The 21,718-nt window shown below is 38.6% G+C and overlaps 1 protein-coding gene across 6 annotated transcripts in view; it reads right to left on the bottom strand.

Moving 5' to 3' along the window:
* Positions 1-21,718, bottom strand: part of DAAM1 (dishevelled associated activator of morphogenesis 1) — a 195,181-nt gene that overhangs the window by 112,870 nt on the left and 60,593 nt on the right. For 4 of the 6 annotated variants that reach the window (XM_039319563.1, XM_039319564.1, XM_039319562.1 and 1 more), the window contains one exon: positions 5,566-5,787. In XM_039319563.1, the coding sequence (XP_039175497.1) occupies positions 5,566-5,748 (183 nt within the window). In that variant the 5' untranslated portion in view covers positions 5,749-5,787. Of the gene's footprint in view, positions 1-5,565; positions 5,788-21,718 lie in introns of those variants that run through there. The other 2 variants (XM_039319566.1, XM_039319567.1) reach the window with 1 other exon arrangement.

A 21,718-nucleotide genomic window follows, 5' to 3' on the forward strand; every position in this document is an offset into this window, starting at 1 on the left:
CCCAGAGATCAGACAGTTTTGCTCAGGTCATGGCTTTGCCTCTGATACTCACCCATCATTTCCATTTCTGACTTTAAGTCTGGCAATGTCATTAATCGGATAGGAGATGCTGGATGTCAACAGGGCGGGCCCCATGCCAAACCAGGAAAAGGCTTGTAGGTTGCCCAGGCAACCTAAACCAGATGGAGCAGCTGGGAAATGCAACAAAGGCCAAGCCAAGCCTGGCTGCCTTTTGTGAAAGATTCTTCCTCTAAGAGCAGACCAAATCCTGACAGACGGCAGGGATGAGGCAGCCTCCCCCTTGCTGGGAGTCTGGGGTCTACAAGTGTCAGAAAGAGCCTAATGGCCCGTCATGGCAGCTATTCAGTTTGGTACAAGAGGAACATTGCTTTGCCTGTGAACATATAGTTTTTATTGACATGCTTGGACTTGACTTGCATTGGCAAGTCTGCAGGAGGAACTTAGATAGGGCAGCTGCTTGCTCTGAGAGCCAGAAAGGTTAATAAGCAGTGGATGAAAGCTACAATTCTGCACCAAGCATTGAGTTACATCACTATCAAATGAGTGGGGAAAGTGAAGCTCTTGAGTATCTCTCTCTGGAGGTGCTATTCTCCATTGTTCAAGATGGATCTTGACTTGTACATTCATTACAAAGTATGAGATTAAGCAAAAGAATTTTATGATTACTTTTGTGGTGTGATATACAGTGCTGATGTTCTGATTTCTTGAGTTTTTGAAGCACAACTGGAAATCAGAATGATTTTATATTTTCATTATAAAGTTTTTTGGTGATTGAATGTGCATGCCTTTTATTAAGCATCTGTTTTATAAATAGATGGGACAAGAACTCATTACATTTTATACATCTTTATGCTTTAGTGTAATTCTGATCTGAAGTCAGTATTAGTTTTGCAAAAAAAATTAGCAAATGGTGCTGGGTGGGATTGCTTACAGATTCTACACATACCAACCTTTAACCTCATCATAAGTAAAGGTGGGAACCTTTCCTTAAATGTATGTCCCATCGTGATCAAGTGAGTCCATAAAATTAATGCATGTGTATGTGTGTGTGTGTGTGTGCCTGTCTCTCTATGTGTTTTAAGCAAAAGTAATAAGAACAGCCAACAGAAACCTTGACTTGCACAGATAAGGAGCCATTCAGACAAACGGTCCCCTTTACCAAGGATAAAGAGTTATCTGTCTAGGAACTTCAGCTATATCCTCTCAGGTGATCTTTCAGCCAGGCTTGCTATGCAAAGTGAAAGAATGATCCCCATTTGCCCACCAATAGTGCTTCTGACTGAAGGTAGTAGTAAAACATTTCCCATTTGGCCAGCCAACCCCAACAGGTGTTATTGCTAGCCAAGCAGAGATCAATCCCATGTTTGGGCCAGCTCACTGACACCACAGTGAGCAGGAATCACTGTCTAGTTTTCCCAGGCCAACTTTTCAGGGAAGACCATCACAGATCAAGCCAAGAATATTCGTCCACTTGGCTCAGCCTGCATTTTCACTGGGGCTGGCTAGAAAGATGGAGCGAGTTCTGCTGGGCCAGCAGCAGTGTTCATTAGTGAGTGGCCAAGCTGAGCCAGGGAACTCCCAGAGAGAGCTACTGTTGGCCAAGAACAGATCATTCCCATGCTTTGCCCAGCCAACTCACACCTGCCGTGCCTTTCTCCTACTCCTTAGTCATGAGATGCTGTAGCTGCAGATGCTGCTGCTGTGATTGCTCCTCTCACTTGGTGTCACAATGGGAGGAAGGATGAAAGAAAAGGACCTGAAAGGTTCTAGGGAAGCAGAGGCTGGTAAGGAGTGGAGGGATCCCAAGTGGGCTCAGCTCCAGAACCTTTCCACAGTTGGCGTAGATGCTCCCTAGAGTCTGAGGCTTGGGTGACTATAGCCATTTCCCCCCTTATTTCCAGGGAAAGTTTGATGTAATAGGCTATGTCTGCTCTTTCTGAATTTCTAACCATACATGAACAATTAGGCTGTTTCCAAATTATTGTATGCATTGCGGTTTTGTGCTCTGATCGCAATTTCATAATTCCAATTGCAACCCTTTTTCTGATGTTCAGAGTTTTAAAATTATACCGGGTTAGGAGTGTTCTTGAACTTGGTCAAATATAAATTGATTCTTCATCAAATGTAGTATACCTGGGAAGGTAGCGCAAGAATTTGTATGCATCAAGTGTATCACTTCTATATTATAAGCAATTGAGTTTTCAGGAGAAAAAAGAGTCAATATGAGCTTATATATGAAACCACTTTTGGGCTCCATAATAACTAATACTACCCTTATCGTCCTCATTCAGGTTGATAGGAGTCATCCAGGACCATCATGCTGCTTGCATACCTAAAGATGCCCACTTGGGTTTCAGGGAAATGAGCAAGCTATAAAGTTATATAAACAAAGATAGGATAAAAAAGAAAATATTGTAATGTGCAATGTTCCTAATTAATGTTCAAGCATTCCATTCAATCTTCCATCCTAGTTTTCTCTCCCTCTTTGCCTCCCACACACTGTCTAGTTAGTTATTCTATATTAACATATGCAGTTCTCTTTTGGCTGTTTTGGAAGAATTACAAGTCTCCCAGTTAAAGTTTTTATCTATCTGTTTAAAGCTCAGGGTTTCCTAAAAAATGCTAATATAGGATCTCTGTGTTATACAATACACAAGAGAATTCGGCAGGAGATGAAATGCTGATAACTGTGATAATGAGATGAAACTTTATTCCTATTTTCGTTCTTTATTTTCATTCCTGTTTTCTTACTGTTCTTTTTTTTCTGAAGGGTTATACAATTCCTGCTCAGCATTTAGGCTGTCAGTTCCTATATTAAGTATTTCGATTTAATTAAAAATTCAGCTTAGCCTTAATAACAAATAAAACTTCAGCTTAAGCTTAATAATATTTCTGAAGTAATAGTCACTCTATTCATGTATCCTTATTGTGTCCCCTTACTAAATGACAAAGTTATCAAGTCTTGGTTTGAAAATAGAGGCAGTCTTTTTTTTAGTGACTAAAATTGAGATTGGTAACTTGGTCATTAAACAAAGAGTTGCCAAGTGATCTCAAGGACTGCGCTTATAATCTTACTTCAAGTTTTCTTTGCTTTACAATCCTATGAAGATTATAAATGTGAGGCTTGGTCAAAAAGTTACTTTTTCATCACCATCATAACTATGAATCATGGTTAAACAAGGCAGTCGCTAAATGAGGACCACCTTTAGATGCATTTGAATGTTGATGGGGAGGGGAATTCATAATTCAAACCTGCTAAACATATTTTCACTTTATACTCAAGCTTCTTTCCTGAAGTGGCTAGCATTTTTTATTACTTGTGAGAAGTGCTTTCAATTGAGTTCAAATGCAGAGGAAATTTTTCTCTAAGGCTATCTTTGCTTTCATTTTTTTCTTATTTTAAAAATCTGAACATGCTTAACACAAAGTCCAAATTAACTAGAACTATTTAAAAAGAAGTCCAGCAGAAATTTTCAATGTTCTCTCCAGTGGAAATATTAAATCCCTATATCAAAGGGAAACTTATCCTAATATTATCAAATTTTCAATGTTACCAAAGTTAGTTTGTTTGACTAAGAGTGTCTGTCAAAGAGGTTTGCAATGTTTCTGAACATGTTCAAATCCTCTCTTCTGTCTGAGCCAAGGCAATTAAATATATTCCTATATAAGCAAAATAAACTTGCCTGCCTGCCAGAGAGGCCAAGGAATCACAGAATACCAGTGGGTATAACAATGCTGCCAAGATATATTTTGCTCCTTTTTAATAGTGGGTCGTTTTCTGTTATCCAGTAAGTAGGAGTTTCCAAGCCATTTAACTAATGTTGAAATGCAACACTCAACTGGAGCCTTACACCAATTAAAGAGAAAAGAAAATATAGGTATTACATGATGATGCCAACAACTTGCTTAAAAAAATGAAGTTAACCTTCACTGAACCAAAACAAGAAAAAGGAAGGGAGAGGGGAAAAGCCATTCCAAAGAGGTTGAGAACAGGTAGTTAATTTAGAGATGGACTGGCACCATCTCAAAATTTGGTATGGAGACTGGCATAGCAGCATTTGTAAAACTCCTAGATTTTTCTTTAATAGAATGGTTTTAAATGCATTGAATGTATTATCTCTCTCTGGCACAGAGACTGCCACATTTTTTTTGTTATTAGGCTTATTCCTGCTATCTGAAAAAATTGCTAAACCACTCTTGACACTTACTATGACTGGTTTCACCTGTCATATCAAATCATTGTTTCCATTGTGTATATAACTGATTCCTTGAACAGAACACAATTGGTTAGTTTCCTATGGCACAAAGCTCTAAACCAGTGATGGTGAATCTTTTGGATTTGGTGTGTCAAAAATTTGGAAAATGCCCACCTTGATTCTGCTGGTGTGTCATCCCCTCCCCCAAACAAAAGAGAAACAGTTCTTTACATTTTAATTTATTTTTTAAAAAATACAGTCCCGTCCTGTGTGATTCTCAAGTTCTGCCATATACAGCTTAGAAAGAGGTGGTATTCTCTTTCTGCTGGCAGGCCCCTGCTGCCCACGTGAGGCTGCTCCGGACCATAGGAGGCCTTTGTTCTTGAGGTGGCTTTAAAAAATCCTCTTATTCTGCTTCTGCTACCTTTGAAAAGCAGGTGAAAGCGCACCCTGTTCTTGTGCGATTTTCAGAGGTTGCACTAGAGCACACCCCATTTTCATGTGGCCTTCGCCATCTCCAAAAATCATGCAAGAACAATGCATGCTTTCAAGAATAATTCTTCCTTGGTAAACACTAGCATGTTACTCAAAATGTTGTAGCATGCCACCTTTGACGCGTGTGTCATAGGTTCATCATCACTGTCCTAAATCATGATTCAGAAGTCACAATGGCTGAATTTATTTAATAAGCTAAGCTAACCTTACCATGCCTCGGCTTGCTGTATGAATCCAGTCTAACTGCTTCAGCAATTTCAAATATCAGCCAAAAGCCACCAGTGTGAAGTCATGTCTGATGATTATCTTCCAATGTGATTTCTTTGGTTCTGATTTGGTTAGTTGTGTAAATCTTCTCACTGTGATTTATAGAGTGGTTTTTGCCCTATTTTTATATATTGATGCAGCCAATTATGTCCTAGTGAACAAATCACATTTTAAAGGATTGCAATCTAACTCAATGTGCAAACCCACTCAGGAACATGCAACAGCTATATTTTTTATAGGAAAATGCATGCCTTCTGTTTTGTTTTCTGGAAAATACAGAATATTGTTAATTATCAACCACATACTGGTGCATGTCTTCCTAACCCAGGGCACAATATTTCCTGAATTACCACACAGTAGGTCACAAAGTTTGCTATGTTTCTCACAATAATTTGCCCAATATTAAGAAAAAATTAACTCAGTTCTTGCAAACGTCTGATAAATTTTAATTTCTTGGAATGAGTTGAGGCACTCTTGATGGCCATCACTACCTTTTCCCTAACATTTTAGGACCACTCCTCCCAGCAGGGACAATTTTTGAGTTCTGAACCCCACCAACTTAATACAGTATAATCCCGTCACTCACCACAAGCTCACTAAACATAACATCCAGCTCCTCCACCGGAGGCATGGGTAATGCGGGCTCCATGGTTTGCAGAGCGAAATTGCTGTCATTCCGCAGCCGATACGTGATTTCTGGGTGATCATTACTTCGGAAGCAGCAGAAGATAAAAGAAATCCCTCGCCCACTCCTTTTTCTTGGAGCCATGGTGCAATCCTTACTATCTTTCTTTCTAGACACTAAATCCTAAATGGGAACAAAAAAAGAGGGAGAGAGAGAGAGATTGAGAACAGATGGTAATATTAAAGCTTTGATTGGTAACTATGCAGCAGAGCGTATGAGCTCATTTAGTTTTATAAACTCATCAAGACTCGATATTCCTCTGACCTTAACACTAATGTCTCTTTAAGCCTTTGTTCTCTAACAAGTAGTTTTTATATCACATTGTTTTTATTACTCCTCTGACCTCCATGCTTACAGGTAACCTTCATTATTTCACATGTGTTTCTTGAAAACAAATGCTGTTGAGTTATACTTACTGCTATAATTGGAGCATGACTTTCCTTTGCTTTTTACACAGGGTTCTTGAGACAAAGAGCACGCAAGATTTTATACAAAGAAAATAGTCAACTTTAATCTCCTGGATATGCCCCCCAAGCCCTGACAAAATGAAACTGACTTTTTCAGAAGCTAGATTTTTCCATTATTCTTAATTTTCTTTTTAGATTATGAACAGAGAGAGAAATAGCAGGGTATATACCAGGCGACCTTGGCTCTTTTATGACTTGTGGACTTCAACTTTTGCAATGGCAAAATCGGCCTGATACATTGTGCAACGTCACGTGACGTCGCGAATTTGACATGCCTGTTATAGAGGATAAGGATAGGAGAAGCTATATTCATGACTCACTTGCACATGCTATATAGCTAGTCCTCTACTTATGACCACAATTGAGACCAGAATTTCTGTTGTTAAGCAAGGTAGTTATTAAGTGACTCACACCCAATTTTACAACTTTTTTTTTTTTGCCCTGGTTGTTAAGCAAATAACCCCATCATTTAAGCAAATCCAGCTTCTCCCATTGACTTTGCTTGTCAGAAGATGGCTGAGAAGCTCACAAATGGTGATCACATGGCCCCGGGATAATGCAACTATTGTAAATACATGTCATTTGCCAAGCACCTGAATTTTTATCACATGACCACGGGGATGCTAGGCCAGTTGTAAGTCACTTTTTTTAGTGCCGTTGTAACTTCAGTACTAAACAAATGGTTTTAAATCAAAGGCTACCTATACTTGAACTTAGACAAAAGCTGAGAAGCAATAGAAGGTGTGCATATGCAGGTTCCTTGGTTACGCTAGCTTATATTCTGGGTTTTTCATTATTTGCCTCCTCATCTGTCTCAGTTCTGCTGCTGTTTGGTCTATATATTAGATTCATGAAAACCACAAAGAATTACTTGCTATTCAGTAAGCTCCTCTTTTCTCCATACCACTTGCTGCTTCTCTAAAAACTGAATACAAGAATGGGGAAAATGCAAGAAGTTTGGTAAAATGTATGCTAAAGCATACATACTCAGGCATATTCAGTGTCAGTTTACGTGTGTGTGTGTGTGCATTTTATATACTTCACACGTATCAGGTTCAAAATGTAGTGATTCAAATAACTTAAAAATAATTTGGGCAAAATCACAGACAGCATGATTATCAATGATTAACCATGATGACTATATAAACCATGCCTCTGAGTACCTGCAATTAAAGTCTGGGGCTACAGAATTTTGGGGAAAAAATCCTGAACCTATCCAGCATGGATTCTTTTTATTTTCTTTAACTGAGAAGTTCTGAATTGTTCATCTCTCTGTTTGCCATTTCTTGTGCTGTCTAATAGCAAGCAGGATTAATGTTAACTAATTGAGTAAGGAAACATCAGCAAGAAAACAACCAAGCTCAGAGAGCACCAAGGACCCAAAATAGCAAACTATTGCATTGAATTATACAGAAAAACCATTCCATTTATCCCCCTGCAACAATTAAGCCTGAATCAGTTCAGATTATATTGAGATGTGCTACGAAGGGTTGACTCTGTAAATCAGGGATGAACACATCTGAAGAACATATTTGTGCCTATTGAATGAAAGCGGTCACCCAACCATTTTTTCCTACATATTTGTTATATACGCATATACAGGTAATCCTCGACTTACAACAGTTCATTTAGTGACCGTTCAAAGTTATAACGGCACTGAAAAAAGTGACTTGACCATTTTTCATAATTAACCTTTGCAGCCTCCCCATGGTCATGAGATCAAAATTCAGATGCTTGGCAACTGGTTCATACTTATGACCACTGCTGTGTCCCAAAGTCATGTGACCATCTTTTGCTACCTTCTGACAAGCAAAGACAATGAGGGAAACAAGATTCGCTTATCAACCAGGTTACTAACTTATCAACTGCAGTGATTCACTTAACAACTGTGGCAGGAAAGGTCGTAAAATGGGGCAAAACTCACTTAACAAATGTCTCACTTAACAACATAAATTTTGGACTCAATTATAGTCAGCCATAAACATTCAGTTTATGAATGTAGAATGGAGTCTTTTGTAGAATGGAGTCAATATGCCCAAATAGCCACTTATCTTCACATACAGACTATCGGATCTTTTCTGCTTATGAAATACCTTCCACTTATCTAGTACCTACTTTGGTATCATTCTGCCATTCTTTTTTTCCCTAAGCAAAACTCCATCTCCGTACTGAGAAAAGGCGTTCAGGTAAGACCAACACCCCATTTAAGCCATTTTTTTTCTCCTGATCTTATTTATACCTTTCTTTACTGTTAAACAGCTCCAAGTAGTTTTTCTTTTTGTTATCAATACTTTACTATAGGAATATCTGTAAATAGTATAAATGATTTAAGCATTCATTCTGTTGAATATTCAGGTATGGGAAATCTGCTATGATTTAAAACTGAAATAACTGGGGGAAGAAGAGAGTTTGAATCCCAAACGCAGCAGGCATTAAGAAAAAAAAGCACAAAATTTGATCATATGCCAAAAATATTTAGTTTAACACATTGTTTCTGAATTTTGCTGGCGGTCTATGGAACATATTGAGAGTATTAAATTAACCCAAATATATCTTGAAAGAACTTTTTTCTCCATTTAGTATCCAGTCAAGATACAAATTTACACCCAAGTCCCAGTCTGGTTATGGACCATGTCCATTGCTGGAAGCAGCTGCTGTGCTCACCCATTAGAGCTGCAGACAAAATCAAAACTCTCCACAGACAAGAGAATATTTTGATTAGCTGCAAATTATGGCCACATAATTCACGATCTGTTTTTCAGTGTTATGAAAGCAATGTGGAAAATAACATGAAATGTCATGGAAAATAAATCAGCTTCTTTGGGGGAGGATAAGTTGGAGATGCCATTATAAGTGCACAAGGGAGCCCACAATCTCCCTTTCAGTCTCAGAACTGAAAGTTTAGTCCAATATTTTCTTCTCCTACACGCATGTCTACAACATCAATCTTAGATCAAAAGCATGTCACATTTTAGAGGTATACCAATAGCATATTCCCCAATGTAAGACCTCAGACAATCCCATAGTTCCTGGGTCCATCTAGTTGAAAAGACAAAGGAATGGATAGAATTGTCTGTTATAAAGAAGAACTATACTCAGAGGTCCAGCCTGTGCTGTGTATGCTGAAGTCCCTAACTCAGTCAGTGACAGGTAATGGGCAAGACTTTTGCTTGTATAAGACCAAGAATGTTGCTACCAGAGTAGACAACACTGGATTAGATAGACAAAGGGTCTGTTCTGATTTAGTAAGGCAGCTTGCTGTGTTAGCATTTAACACTTATCTGCATGTTTCACTCTCCAAGTTGTCAGTTGATTTTTAAAAAGCTCAAAGAAAACAAAAGCATCATTTTGGAAGTCTTCCTGCCCTCTTTGTGTGTGAGAGATGGATAAAATATGGGTCTGAAAAGGATTATAATGCTGTGGCTTCTGATGAAAAAGAGCTGGAAACAAATTCTTAGCAACCTGAACAAGCAAGCATCAAAAATGTTTCCAACTTTATGAAACAAGGTGAGCTAGCAAGGACAATCCATTCTTTTTGCCAACAGCTACCTCAGGATTCTCCATGCCCTTGATGCATAGCATGCTTGCTTAGCTCCAGCTGTATTTGGCAGTGATTTAATTTCAACCCTCAACAGAGACAGAAAAAAACACGTTGTAGATTCTTCAAAAATTCCACAAAGCATTGCACAATGCTAGTTCAATCAGCCCAAAAATGCAGTCCACCAGCTCATAAAACCAACTGCACAGGTTGGACAGATATTTATCTGAAAAATTCTAGATGAAAAAGAACATCTCAAATTTGGGAAGGGTATAAACTAGAGATGGCCAACTTAATTGGACCTGACTTCTGGATCAAGTGACTTCACCCCTAGTTAACCTCTCCAAGCATTGTGATTCATGTAATCAAGTGATAAATGAAGTGTGTCTACCCATGGGATAGATTAATCCCTGTGATGTTTGAGTGCATATGCTATGTCCGCTGATTCATATGTCCACAGGCGAAGTAATTAAATTTGTGCTATACACTGGGTTTAAATATGACACATATGCATGAAATCAAATCACAGATTTGGAAGATGTGAATTAGGCCATTAAGTCTTAGACCCTGCTCAATGCAAGAATCCAAATCAAAGTGCCCTAGGTGGTGGTTGTGAGTCTATGCTTGAATAAATCCAGTTAAGGGAAGCCTTCCACTTCCCTGGTCAAATGGGTCTCTCAATCTGATACAGTATTTCTTCTCTTTGATCTTCTTCTGTCTCACAACATTCAAATGGAATCTGCCTTCCTGTGACTTATATTCATTATTCTGGTCCTTATGTGAGAAAGCAGCTCTTGATCTTCTACGTGGCATACTTTTCATCATTTAGAAAGCGCTACCATATGTTTGTGTGTGCTTTCTATTATGTTTTAGGCTCTTTTTCTTCATCTTTGTATTATTATTATTACTTTCTTCTAATCTCCCCAGAGATTATGGATTGGGATGTGCTACAAAAACTATACAACAAATGGATGGTCTTTTTTTTACAGTACTTAAGTGTTAATAGTATAATCATCCTTTTTGTCCTTCCTCTGAATGTGTTTTAGTTTATGTTCTAGAACAGGGGTCTTCAAACTTGGCCCTTTTATGACTTGTGGACTTCAATTCCCAGAATTCCTCAGCCAGACATGCTGGCTGAGGAATTCTGGGAGTTGAAGTCCATAAGTCATAAAAGGGCCAAGTTTGAAGACCCCTGTTCTAGAACCTGTTCTAGTTTCTCTGACTTCTGGCCAACAGTGGAACTAATAGATCCTATGACTTAGAAACTATATTGCATTTGGAAACAAACACTAAACTATTAATGCAAACAATTCATTTACCTTTTTTTGTAACTGCCTTAGAGTGCTGATTCATATTCAGTTTGTAAGATTTGACTGAACTCTTTTTTTCAAAATACAACATCAAACCCACATCCTGTACCTTTATGTCTCTGATTTCTATTTCTGAGTACTTTCCTTTTATCTTTCTTAAATTTTCTGCCATTGTTTTCAATGCATCAATATTGTTTTAGGCAGTTTTACCTGTTTCAGTTTATATGTAAATTTGATCAACATTCTTGCCATCTCTTCAATGAAGCTACTCCACTGAATACTTCATTCTAATTTGATGATCTTTTTATGATTTTCAAGTCAATTATATATCCACTTAATTGTCTTCTCATAAAGCCTACCCTTAAAAGGTAGGCTTTGTTAAATCAGAATGCCATGGAATAGTTTATCAAAAATGCTTTGCTGAAATTAAACTATACACACACACACACAGAGTAACCCAACAATCTATGATGTTTTTCTATTTAAAATGAGGTAAGACAGTCTGATAATGTCTTTTCTTGATTCCTTTGTGAATTTGGATAATCATCACATTCTTTTCCATGATTGATGGCAGTTTTCTAATCTGTTCTAAAACCTATATTAATTTCTCTACTTTCACAAAAAACAGCACCATGTTTTGATCAAATCATCACCAAGTTCCTTGAGTATATCAGGATGTAAATAATCTGATCTTGGACATTTAAATTCACTCAGACGAGATAGATATTACATGCTTATATCAATTTCCACTGCAGTCCACTGCATTTTGCTCTTCACAACTGCTTCATTAAATATATACATACTTTTGGGAAAAGATTGAGATGAATATTCATAGCTATCAATTTCTTCTTCAAGTTAGTACTTTACCTATAACAAATAATAAGTTAGGTCTAATACCCTTTTAGCTCATTTTTTTTAAGTTTGTGGTTTTGATATCAGAACAGTATTGTGAAAAAAGTGGTATTTTCTCATATTCAAATATATTCATTGCAGCCTGGTTTCTTCCAATTCTTTCAAGTTGTAAGCAGGGAAGTATGTCAAACAGTTTAGCTGAGTTGGACCAAAGAGTCGATTTCTAATAGAAGTAAAATGGTTATATGTGAGAATCCTGGAGCAAAAGAACATTGTGATGGCTGAAAGACATGAATGGAATAGTATTTGTCTATTCTTATCTTCAGGACCAGATATAGTAATACCTCAATATCATTGTTAATTGGTTCCAGGAGGCATGATGAATACCAAAAACAATAAGAACTAAACCAATTATTCCCATAAGGAATAATGTAGTGAGTCACAAGGTAGCTGACACTGACAAGGTCTACCTGTGCATTGAGTGCCAAAGAAATGATGAGTATTAGGACAAACTTTTCACATCAGAATGCATTGAGTACCAAATACAATGAGTTTCAAAGCAGTTGAGTACCACGGTACCATAGAATATGATATCCCTTAAAAGCAATTTAGGGAAAATTGTCATGGAATACATTCATGGCATCAATGAAATTCAAATCAAGAAATCGTCTTGACCACACCATATGTTGAATATTCAAGAAAAAAATATCTTTAATGTGCAGGTTCTTTTTTTTTAGGAGTAACTGTCCAACTGCAGGTCTTGTAAGAGGAGAACAAGCTTTTGAGAAACAATACGCAAGGAAATAATTGATCATTTTAACTGATGTCAATTTATTAGCTGCCCAATTTTAATGGTATTTTTAAAAATGTGTTATACAATTAATGATATAAATGTTCTTTTGTGTAAAATTACATTCAATTCATTACGCATTGATTTTTATTTTAATATTTTCAATATCTTGGTTCCCTCTGATAGTACTGCTTAAAATATCCACCATGCACAGAGATTAGCATTTATGGGAAGTGTAATAGAGTACAGCTTGAAAGGTAACAGCTTCTGTATAACAGGCTAGACTGGAGCCAACAGAATAGGCACAGATATATTCAGGAATGTCTGATAAGTGATTATACTGCAAAAAAGCAAAGAAGTCATTGTGAAAGAATTTCACCAACTGTTGTGTGTTAAAAAATAAGTCCTATATACAGTGTACTGAACCTAGCATTTAATTTTTCCTGCTTGTGTAAAGGTTGGTTTTCAGACTCAGCAGGAATCATGTCCATTACCTAAACTATGGGCACCTGCAGGTTACCCTTATATCTGCCACCTTACAATTACAGCGCAAAACTGTGAGCAAAAGACCCTCTAATTTTCAGCCCTCGTGTACCCATATGTATTTGATCTAAAGTTCACTTGATAGGGTTCTTGTAATACTCCTAACACATTTTTGTTTAAAAAACTTGTTATTGAGGTGTCCTTGAGATTTGTACTTGGGAAAAAGTGGTAATTTGGGGACCAGCAGCTGCAAATGGTCTGACACCCAGACTATGTGATGAGCAGGGTAGTTCTCTTTCAATCTCTCTCTTTGGGAAACAGCCAGATCTTCTTATAGACCAGGGGTCTATATTTGGCCCTTTTATGACTTGTGGACTTCAACTCCCATGGGGGAAGGCTGCAATGGTCATGTGAAAACCGGTCATATAGTAAGTCACTTTTTTCAGAGCTATTGTTACTTTGATCACTAAATGAATGATTAAGTTGAGGACTACTTGTAGTTCACCTATTTCCGAAAGTCCTAGCTGCTCTTGATTTCCTTGGTAGTGGTGAAAGTGCTAGGATGAGTAAGATTTAAAAAAATAAAATAAACTCCATGGACTGTTAGATTGAGGAAATATAGGATTACATTTTATTTATAGAGAAATAAGCTTTTCACTCCCTCTCAGATGGTTCATGTTTCTTATGGAAAATATGGCTGATCACTCATTTTTCACGATAACCTTGTCCATTTGGATTTATTAAAGCATTGCTCCTTTCTGCCCACTGATATTTTTTAATTACGCTGACACTTTATTTTTGCTGTATCTAAATGCCAGACAATGAATGGGGGGGGCGCTTGGATTCAAGTTATGTTTTGGGGATTCTCAAGGAGCAGTCGCACAGAAGAGAGTGCAAAGATCCCTGTTTTCAGAGCAAAAAGACTTAACTGGTTACTGCTAAATGTGTGTCTTCGGTGTTGGACTACCTATTCAAAAGGTATTCCCAATGTAGCAGCTAGACAGACCCAGGTCAGATGCTGCACTACAATAATAAAAAACAACAACCCAGGACTGTTAGCTTGTTTGCTCAATTCAAAATGCTGGTTTTAAAGTAACCTTCACTAAATCAGATACCCTCTAGGTATGAGGAGTTCCAGCTAGGGAATTCTTGAGCACATATGACAATGATAAGAATTTTAAGAATTGGTCTACAAGGCTTAGAAAGGTTATTTTTATGTGTAAATGAGTTTTTTGTTTGGCCTTTGGCTTTGTCAGGTGAGGCTCTGGTTTTTATTGCATTGTTTCATGAAGGTTTCCCTCTCTGATACCTTCTAGAAATGATGTTTAAGAGCAAAATATTATTAAGGACATCTAAATAGAATGAACAATTGATAGACTTAAAAAAACCCTTTTCAGTGTTTAGGTTTTACATTCTCCATAATAACTAAAATCTAAGAGCTTTCCTAATAGAAATCCCAAGTAGAATATCATCAGATACATTCAGTGGAAAGTGTGATGAATAAATGAGGCTCTGTGATTTTCTTAAAAACTGTAATTATGGGGAATCCTGGAACCACCATGCCAACTGATTTTAGAAAGCAGCAAGTTGTAAAATGCTGTTTTATTTATTGGATTCTGAATTTAATCTGTATTAGCATCTTGTCACTATAAATCACTATCTAGAAATGAAACATGGGAAACTCTTAGACTATAGAACACATCAAAGTCACTTTTAGGAAGTCCTTGATCATTCTGGAGGTCAAACAAAATAGATTCTTTCTCAGTCTTTAATAGGAATAGATCGAACAGAATTTGAAAACTAAATTAATGAAGCCTAATTTAATTCCTGAAACAATTCAGAACCTGCAGGGTGGAATATAGCTCAGATTTGCCCAATCATGTCCATATTTCAGTACTTCCACCAAAAGAAAACCTACTGTAAAGTGAAGCAATCAGTTACATTGTCATACAGTATTCATATGAAGTTTCTTCTAATGTTTAATTGAAACATGCTTTCTGTATTTTATGACCACTGTCTCTATTCTGGACCTGAATTTCTGACATAGCATTCCCATATATAATGTTGTGAATGTTCAATTCAGTATAGGAAATAAGAAGTTTCCAAAATAACACCAGCATTAGTCTCTTAGACATATGTACCACCTAAATAAAGCCCTTAAAGAACATCATTTTTTTCATACAGATAGACATGACTGAAGGGAAGAAAAGAAAAAAAAATCTTGCCTGAAAGCTTCATTCAGTTCAAAGTTACAATAGTGCTGAAAAAATAACTGTACAACTAATGGCCATATTTATGACCTTCACAACATCCCTCAGTCATGTGTTTGCCAATTGTCAGTATGTGTTGTCCTGTACCTGTGACTTGTGTTTCTTCCCCCCACTCACGGAGTGAAAAGACGAGAGGAAAGGATTACAAGAGAGTAAGCAGGCACATGGGGATTACCCATCAAAAGGAATACAGTAGCACTGGCAGCAAATAGCCTGGTATATTTCCCATCAAATACTTTTTTCTTATTTTGTAATCTCTTCTTCTCCAATGAATGTAAATACTTCATACAATGTAAATTTCCTTCTTGCTAATTATCCCAGCACTGAGCTAAGAATTTGAAAGAGCAGGGAGTGGAGAAAAGGAAAACACAATTGTACACCATGATTTCTCAGTTAGCAACTAGATAGATAACCTTTATTGTCATTTTTTACTGTGGGCACATTGGCACACGTTAAAAATGAAATTTTCTTGCTTGCTTTCAAAAGTATGCATATGCATAACACACATTTAAACATGCTATATACAACATAAGCATACACCTACACTCTTACATATAAATAACATATACATATTAATCACTGTCCATCTTGAATACATAGCCGAAAGAGGAAGCTTTAGAGTTCATAAGAATAATACTGTATGGAACAAAACTGTGAGTGAATCTGGATGTTCTGCTATGCTACTTCATTTAATAACAGAGCTGTTAGTCATAATTGTAATCAGTAAACAAGGATTACCTGTACTTTATTTTTTTGTTTTGTAAAACTGATTCAAAATGTAAATTTATAGACCAGCTCCAGCAGAATATTTTGCTTACCGTTTTCGGTATTCCTCCCTTAAGGAGCGTTCATTCATTGTTCAAAATTATGACAGCATTGAACAAAGGAACTTATGACCAATGCCCAAAAGTATGACCATTGCAGAGTCCCCACAGTCACAGGGGGAGGTGTGTTGGTGGTAGTTTTAAATTGTAATTTTTTATAGCTGTATGCCACCTGGAGTCATAGTATGCGGGTTAGATGACCATATAAATTAAAAAATTGTAATCTGGGCACTTGGCAACCTGTTCACACTTACAATGGGTTGCCAAGTGCCCTGTGATCATATCATCTTGATTTGCAATCTTTCCTGTTGGGTTCTGGGGAAGCAAAGGCTTTTGGAACACAAAAGGTCATAAGCCACTGCCGCCTGCGAAGAGGACTCCCTCTGGTTTGGGGACAGGTGTGTGTGGGGGTGCTGGCCTGAAATCCAAGCAGGATTCTGGCATAGAGTGTTTGCCACCTGGAGTGTTTGTAGTCTGCTCCCAGAAACAAGAGGGAAATTATTAGATATATACAGATTTAGTAAAAATAATAAATCTCCATTAGCCATAAGTTCTTTAGATTTATTTGTTTGTTTGTTTTATTTTAGCATATGGCATACAAACAAAAAGCAAATAGTATTTAAAAATTTAAATTTGGGGCTGGCTTTTGTCAGATGTTTAAACATATTTATGGACCAACTAATGCCCAGATAAATCTTAATGGTTATGATTCAGATGATTTTAAGAGGTACCAAGCAAGGTTGTCCTTTAAAATCTTTACTATTCAACCTAGCTACTAAAGGGCTGGTAACAGCACTTAGATCCAATAATCAGATTAAAAGGATAAAAATGGGAGATAAGACCTATCTTTTAAATCTGTTTGCAGTAGCTTTTAAATCTATTTGCAGTTGCTATGATCTTGACTCTTTTTAATTCAGCTAGCTATATTAAGGAGTTAGAGGAATTTGCACTGGTGTCAGAAGTATCACTTAATTTTCATAACTCACATCTGATTTTTTTTCAAAGAATCCCCAAACCTCAAATTTCAGAAGAAATTTTCCAGTTTTGGGGATTCCAACAGTATATAAATCTTTAAAACATTTAGGTATTATTATTACTAAAATATTAACAAAATCTTTACAAATTATGTACCGACTTGAAAGAAATTAAAGAAATGAAAACCTGGGTTTCAAAATATTTCAGTATTTTAAGATGAATTGTAGTGGTTAAAATGAAAATTCTTGCACCGCTTAATTTTTTTATTTTAACGCCTCTCGGTGGAAAATCCAGAATGGACTTTAAGATATTGAGGGGAGGGGAGGAAAGCTTCTGCTTTAATGCCAAAAAGTTTGAGAATGAAAGGATTTTATACAGCCCTCAGAAACAGGGAGGTTGGGACATGCCCAATGTGATAAAGTATTATCAAGTGGCAGAGTTAAGGTAATGATTCCATTTATTACGGGAGATTTTTTTTTTCTAAACAATGCATTTAAATTAAAACTATGTTAGAATTAGGTATATTTTTATTTATATTATATTTATATTTGGCATTTCTAGAATGCCCATTTTCCCCAAAGAGAGACTCTGAATATTTGTAATTTTATAGTTTTTTTCACCCTACATAATTTTACACAAAACAGACTGAAAATATTTTTATTAAAACATTGCTTCAAATTTCTCTCAAAGAGGGAAAATCCATTTATCCCTTCATTCATGTTATTTTATTTATGCCAAAGAACAGAGTAAAACTAATTTTGTAGGTCTAATTGTCCCCTAGTTAATGGATCATGCAGCTTTCCCATTGCCTTTCACTCTACCTTAATAGTTTACTGCTGTCCACCATATTCTTCTCTCTTACTAACAGTACTCAAGTTTAGAAACTGAAATCATACTCTCATCTGTAGAACTTTGCAACTGGGAAAAACGGATGCCATCTAAAATATTTGGTTTTTGCAGAGTCAGAGCCATTATTTCTTCTCCCAGAAGCCACCCAGATAGCATGTGAGAAAGCGGGGAACTGAACCAAATCTGCCCCATTCCAGCTACAACCCTCTTTGTCTAACTCATCACAATAAACCCTTGTGTCTCACAGAAGGAGTGTGTGTGTGTGCTCAACCTTGTGCCTGGCAGTGGTCCTGTAATTGGATTACAGGTAGAGCTCATGTAACTGTGTGCTTCTCTATCCAAAGCAAACAGTTTCTTCTCCATTAAAAAGCAAAGCTCTGCCAAAGAGAATGTTCTAAACAGGGGTGGGAGGGGGGGAGATTCTGTGGTGCACAGATGTTGGTGGAAGTTATTGAGTTCCTAAGAACGGAAATTCAGACGTGGGTTCCTTGTTTCTCTCCTATGCCCAGATCTGGGAAAAAGCAGGAATAGCACAGCAAGCAGTTAAGAATTACACTTCAGCAATAGGCAGCGGTCCTATCTTGGTTTAGGATCTTCATTTTGGATGTGGCTGCTACTGCTACTTCTTCTTCTTTTTTTGCAGAGAAATTGCTTGTTTTCAATGGATAATCAAGCTGCTATATGAATTAGTCTAGTGAAGAGAAGAACCAGGGGTGACATGATAGCAGTATTCCAATATTTGAGGAGCTGTCACAGACAGGAGGGGGACAACCTATTTTCAAAGCACCTGGAGGCCAGACAAGGTATAATGAATAGAAACAGATCAAGGAGAGATTCAACCTAGAAATAAGGAGAAATTTTCTGACAGTGAGAACAATCAACCAATGGAAGAGCTTGGGGTGCTTCATCCCTGGGGACTTTCAAGAACAGACTGGACAGCAACTTGTCAGAAATGGTATAGGGTCTCCTGCTTAGCAGAGGGTTGGACTAAATGACTTACAAGGTGTCTTCCAACTCTGTTATTCTGTATAATTACATTGCCTGATACAATTTGACAAAGTTGGTGGCAAAAAAAGCATGGTTTATTGAAAGCTTTCTTAACTAGGTTTACATGTTTCATTCATGGTTTTATGGATTTATGCCACTTCCTAATTGTATATTTGAATCTTACTTCCAAATAGCGGTTTATTTAAAAAATTCAACATTAAAAAGTGTGGGTCAGTATAACCATCTTTAAAAGGTCTGTAGAAAAATCAATGCTTTGAACCTACTACTACTAAATGTAATAATGAAATGGTTTGATTTAACTTCAATGAAAATTCATTCCAGTATATAGGATAGGCACCATCATGAAAAGAGCAGATTTTATCATTAATGTTAGATATTATCATTAGGATTTGTAAAAAGATCTGAAAGTGTGATGTGAGGGGAAGCATCCGGGCAGCAGAGATTAAACTAGTGTTTAGACTGTGCAACCTAGGATTAAGCTGTGTGTGTGAGTCTCTATATACAGTATCAAAAAGAGTTCTCTGGATTGGATTCAAAAGTCAGTCAGCAACTAGTGCTAAACCTAAAGTGAAAAAATAACAATCATTATAACCAATCAGAAGGGGCGTTGGTCTTACCTGAACGCCTTTTCTCAGTACGGAGATGGATAATCCATGGATGGGTTTTCTCTGTCTGCCTGCTCTTGAGACCAAATAGCCAAAGCTTGACACGCCCCCACTTCCTGTGGAGTCCATTCTTAACGAGGGCGAATTGGCTGATGATTGACGAGGTATTGGCTCTCAGCTCCCTACTAGCGGCCTGCTGGCCTTGGGGTGGGTGTGGATTATCCATCTCCGTACTGAGAAAAGGCGTTCAGGTAAGACCAACGCCCCTTCTCCAGTACAGGAGATGGATAATCCATGGATGGGACGTACCAAAGCCTCACTGTCCCAAGGGGTGGGAAACAGATAAGGCCGGTAGATTGATCTCTGAGACAACTTGCTGGAGGACCCTCCTACCAAAGGAGGCATCCGCCGATGCAAAGCGGTCTATCTTGTAGTGTCGTATAAACGGGGAAGGCGAGGACCATGTCGCGGCCCTGCAAACTTCCTCGATTGACGCCTGGGTAGCCCATGCCGCCGAAGTTGCAGCGCTTCGGGTGGAATGGGCTGTGAGATGACTTGGGGGCGGCAGGGATGATACATTGTAAGCTTCTGCGATACAGCTTCGGATCCACCTTCCAATGGTGCCCGCGGAAACTTTCCGCCCCAAGGTGCCCGCTTGGAAGGACACAAATAGGGCCTCCGATTTGCGGAAGGGTTCTGTACGCTTTATATAACGCCGCAAGGCTCTGCGGACGTCCAATGTATGCCACTGCCGCTCCCGGTCATGTGTTGGATTTGGACAGAAGTTTGGGAGAATTACTTCCTGTGTCCTGTGAAAGAGTGAATTCACCTTCGGTATGAAGGCAGGATCTAACCTAAGGACCACCCTGTCCTTGTGGAAAATGCATAGGTCGTTTCTGACTGACAGTGCGGCCAGTTCCGAAATTCGTCTGGCCGATGTGATGGCAATCAGGAACGCCACCTTTAGCGACAGGTGTCGCAAGGAAACGGTCGCCAATGGTTCAAATGGTGACCGAGTGAGTGCGTGAAGGACTCGCGGTAGTTCCCAGGACGGGTACCTGTGAATTACTGGAGGTCTGGTGTTATAGGCGCCCTTGATAAAGGCGCGGATCCTGGGGTGGTGAGCTAAGGGAACCGAATCCGTGCAGGTGAGGAGGGTGGACAAGGCCGCCACTTGCCTGCGGATGGTCGCGGGGGCGAGGCCTCTGTCTAGTCCCTCCAAGAGGTAATCTACTATCTGAGGGATGTAGAGTTTGTGTAAGTCAAACTGCCGTTCCCTGCACCAAAGGCAAAAATTTTTCCAAGTGGAGTCATAAATGCGGTTTGTTGCCGGACGGCGTGAAGCTTGAATTATGGTAATGGCCCCGGGAGAGAATAGTTCCTGTGCCATTATCTGGCGCTCAAGTGCCAGGCAGTCAGTTGTAACCATTGGGGTTCCGGGTGACTGATGGTTCCCTGGTGTAGGGACACTTGATGAGGGGGAATGTTCCATGGGGGCGACTGAGACAGGTTCATCAGGTCGGCGAACCACGGTCTCTGTGGCCAATATGGTGCTACTAGGATCACTTCTGCCCGCTCCTGAATCAGCTTTCGGATGACCGCCGGTATGAGTGGTAGTGGGGGAAAGGCATAAAGCAGACCCTGAGGCCACTGAGTTCTCAGAGCGTCCGTCCCCTCTGCTCGCGGGTTGAAGTAACGAGAGTAAAATCTGGGGAGCTGGGCATTGTCTGATGATGCGAACAGATCGAGGATCGGGTACCCGAACTTGCGGGAGATGTCTAGGAACAAGTTCGGGTGTAGCCCCCACTCCGAAGGGTCCACTGTGGTGCGGCTTAGGAAGTCCGCTTGCTGGTTGTTGACCCCCGATATGTGTTCCGCTTTTAGTGACTTCAGATTGGGCTCTACCCAGCTGAATAGGAGTCGTGACTCTGTCATCAGGGTTTTTGATCTGGTCCCCCCCTGCCGATTGATGTGCGCCTTGGCTGCTACGTTGTCTGTTAGGACTAGAACGTGGTGGCCTCTGATTCTGTCTTTGAATTGTTGCAAGGCTAGGTGGATAGCCCTGAGTTCTAGCCAGTTGATG

This window comes from Crotalus tigris, unplaced genomic scaffold (genome assembly GCF_016545835.1).
Source record: "Crotalus tigris isolate CLP2741 ecotype Arizona unplaced genomic scaffold, ASM1654583v1 scf7180000023598.3388751, whole genome shotgun sequence".
NCBI lineage: Eukaryota > Metazoa > Chordata > Lepidosauria > Squamata > Viperidae > Crotalus > Crotalus tigris.